Below are 1281 nucleotides of genomic sequence, written 5' to 3'. Positions count from 1 at the left end.
TTACCCTTTCTCAGGAGCCTGTGAACACGGCCCACCGGGAACTGCAAGCCAGCCCGAGACGACCGGGACTTCGCCTTGGAGCGAGCTTTCCCACCAGCGCCCTTTCCTCTCCCAGACATTGCCACAATCTCACAAGCACTTTCACAGAAAATGCTGCAACCCGCCCACATTCCGCCCTCTTATACCTTCGGAAGGAATGGTGGTGCGGTCATTGCTGAATGGCCACATTGTTTCGCTTCTCTTAATGTAGTTTCAATTCCCAATCAGATATCTGCTTCACTCACCAATCCGGAGAGGGCCCGGGGAGGAGGCCGGAAAATACCGGCGCCAAATCATCAAACGCTTTCTTTCTGATTTGAAAAGCCCGCCAATATGTACCGAAAAGTAGGAAGGTGAACACAATAGAATGCACGAATACTCGAGTTAATTTACTTTTAGATTCTGAATGTATACTTTACATAATCTCCCTTTCCCTCACCTCCTTGAATATGTCAATTTCTGACCTAGAATCGGATTTTCTGAACATTAAATGTAAGCGGAAACAAGGAAGCGCCAAAATCTGCACTCTGCAACTAATTTATTTCGCATTTCAAAAACACCCGATAAGTTGATAAAACATTTGATAACGTTCTTCCAGGTGAGCGCCTTAATTGCGGACACCGTTTTTCGAGAATATTTAAAAGCGGCCCTCCCTTATTGCACTCGATTAGAGTTCAGCAAAAGCTCCACATTTACTATGTCAGTCCGGCAGCTGTTCTGGTTTTATCTCGGCTCATTTTGAAAGTATCTCCCCGACAGCAAAAAGCTTCAGCAACCCGCGAGGAGATCTGGAAATAAAACAAAAGGGTGAAATGGAACTCGGAGGAAAAGTATATTTTCTTGCTTGCCCTTTTGCATACCCCACCAGGTCTTGTAGCTTCTGAATCGATTGAGTGACGGAGGGTAACACGATCACACAGAAATTGCTCAAAATAGCTCACTGGTGTTTAACATGATCCCTGTCCACAGGCAGCGATTACAGATGTGTATGCACACCTCCGAGAACAAGCGCGCACAGGGTCAGGGATCACTTGTTAATTTACAGAAGATTTATAAAATACAAATGTCGTACAGACATTAACATAATAGTTCAGCTGTTTCAGGGAAGCTGTGGGTGGCTCTTAAAAGAGCCATTGGGTTTTGGTTGTGTGTTTTTCAGCACACTGTGGTGTCTCACTTGGAGCTAGTGTATTTGGTCACCGCCTTTGTACCCTCCGACACGGCGTGCTTGGCCAGCTCCCC

The 1281-nt window shown here is 46.0% G+C and overlaps 1 protein-coding gene across 1 annotated transcript in view; it reads right to left on the bottom strand.

The window, feature by feature from the left end:
- Window positions 1–560: 560 nt before the first annotated feature.
- LOC125481627 (histone H2B 7-like) overlaps window positions 561–1281 on the bottom strand; it is a 17549-nt gene continuing 16828 nt past the window's right edge. Inside the window, exons 2-3 of the mRNA XM_048593441.1 lie at window positions 1217–1242; window positions 561–827 (exon numbers count right to left, since the gene is read on the bottom strand). Coding sequence (XP_048449398.1) covers window positions 773–827; window positions 1217–1242 — 81 coding nt within the window. The 3' untranslated portion in view covers window positions 561–772. The remainder of the gene's footprint in view (window positions 828–1216; window positions 1243–1281) is intronic.

Source organism: Rhincodon typus, unplaced genomic scaffold (genome assembly GCF_021869965.1).
Source record: "Rhincodon typus isolate 14 unplaced genomic scaffold, sRhiTyp1.1 hic_rhity00002872, whole genome shotgun sequence".
Classification (NCBI taxonomy): Eukaryota; Metazoa; Chordata; class Chondrichthyes; order Orectolobiformes; family Rhincodontidae; genus Rhincodon; species Rhincodon typus.
Note: the sequence above shows the minus strand (reverse complement) of the source record. Positions and strands in the feature narration are given on the sequence as shown.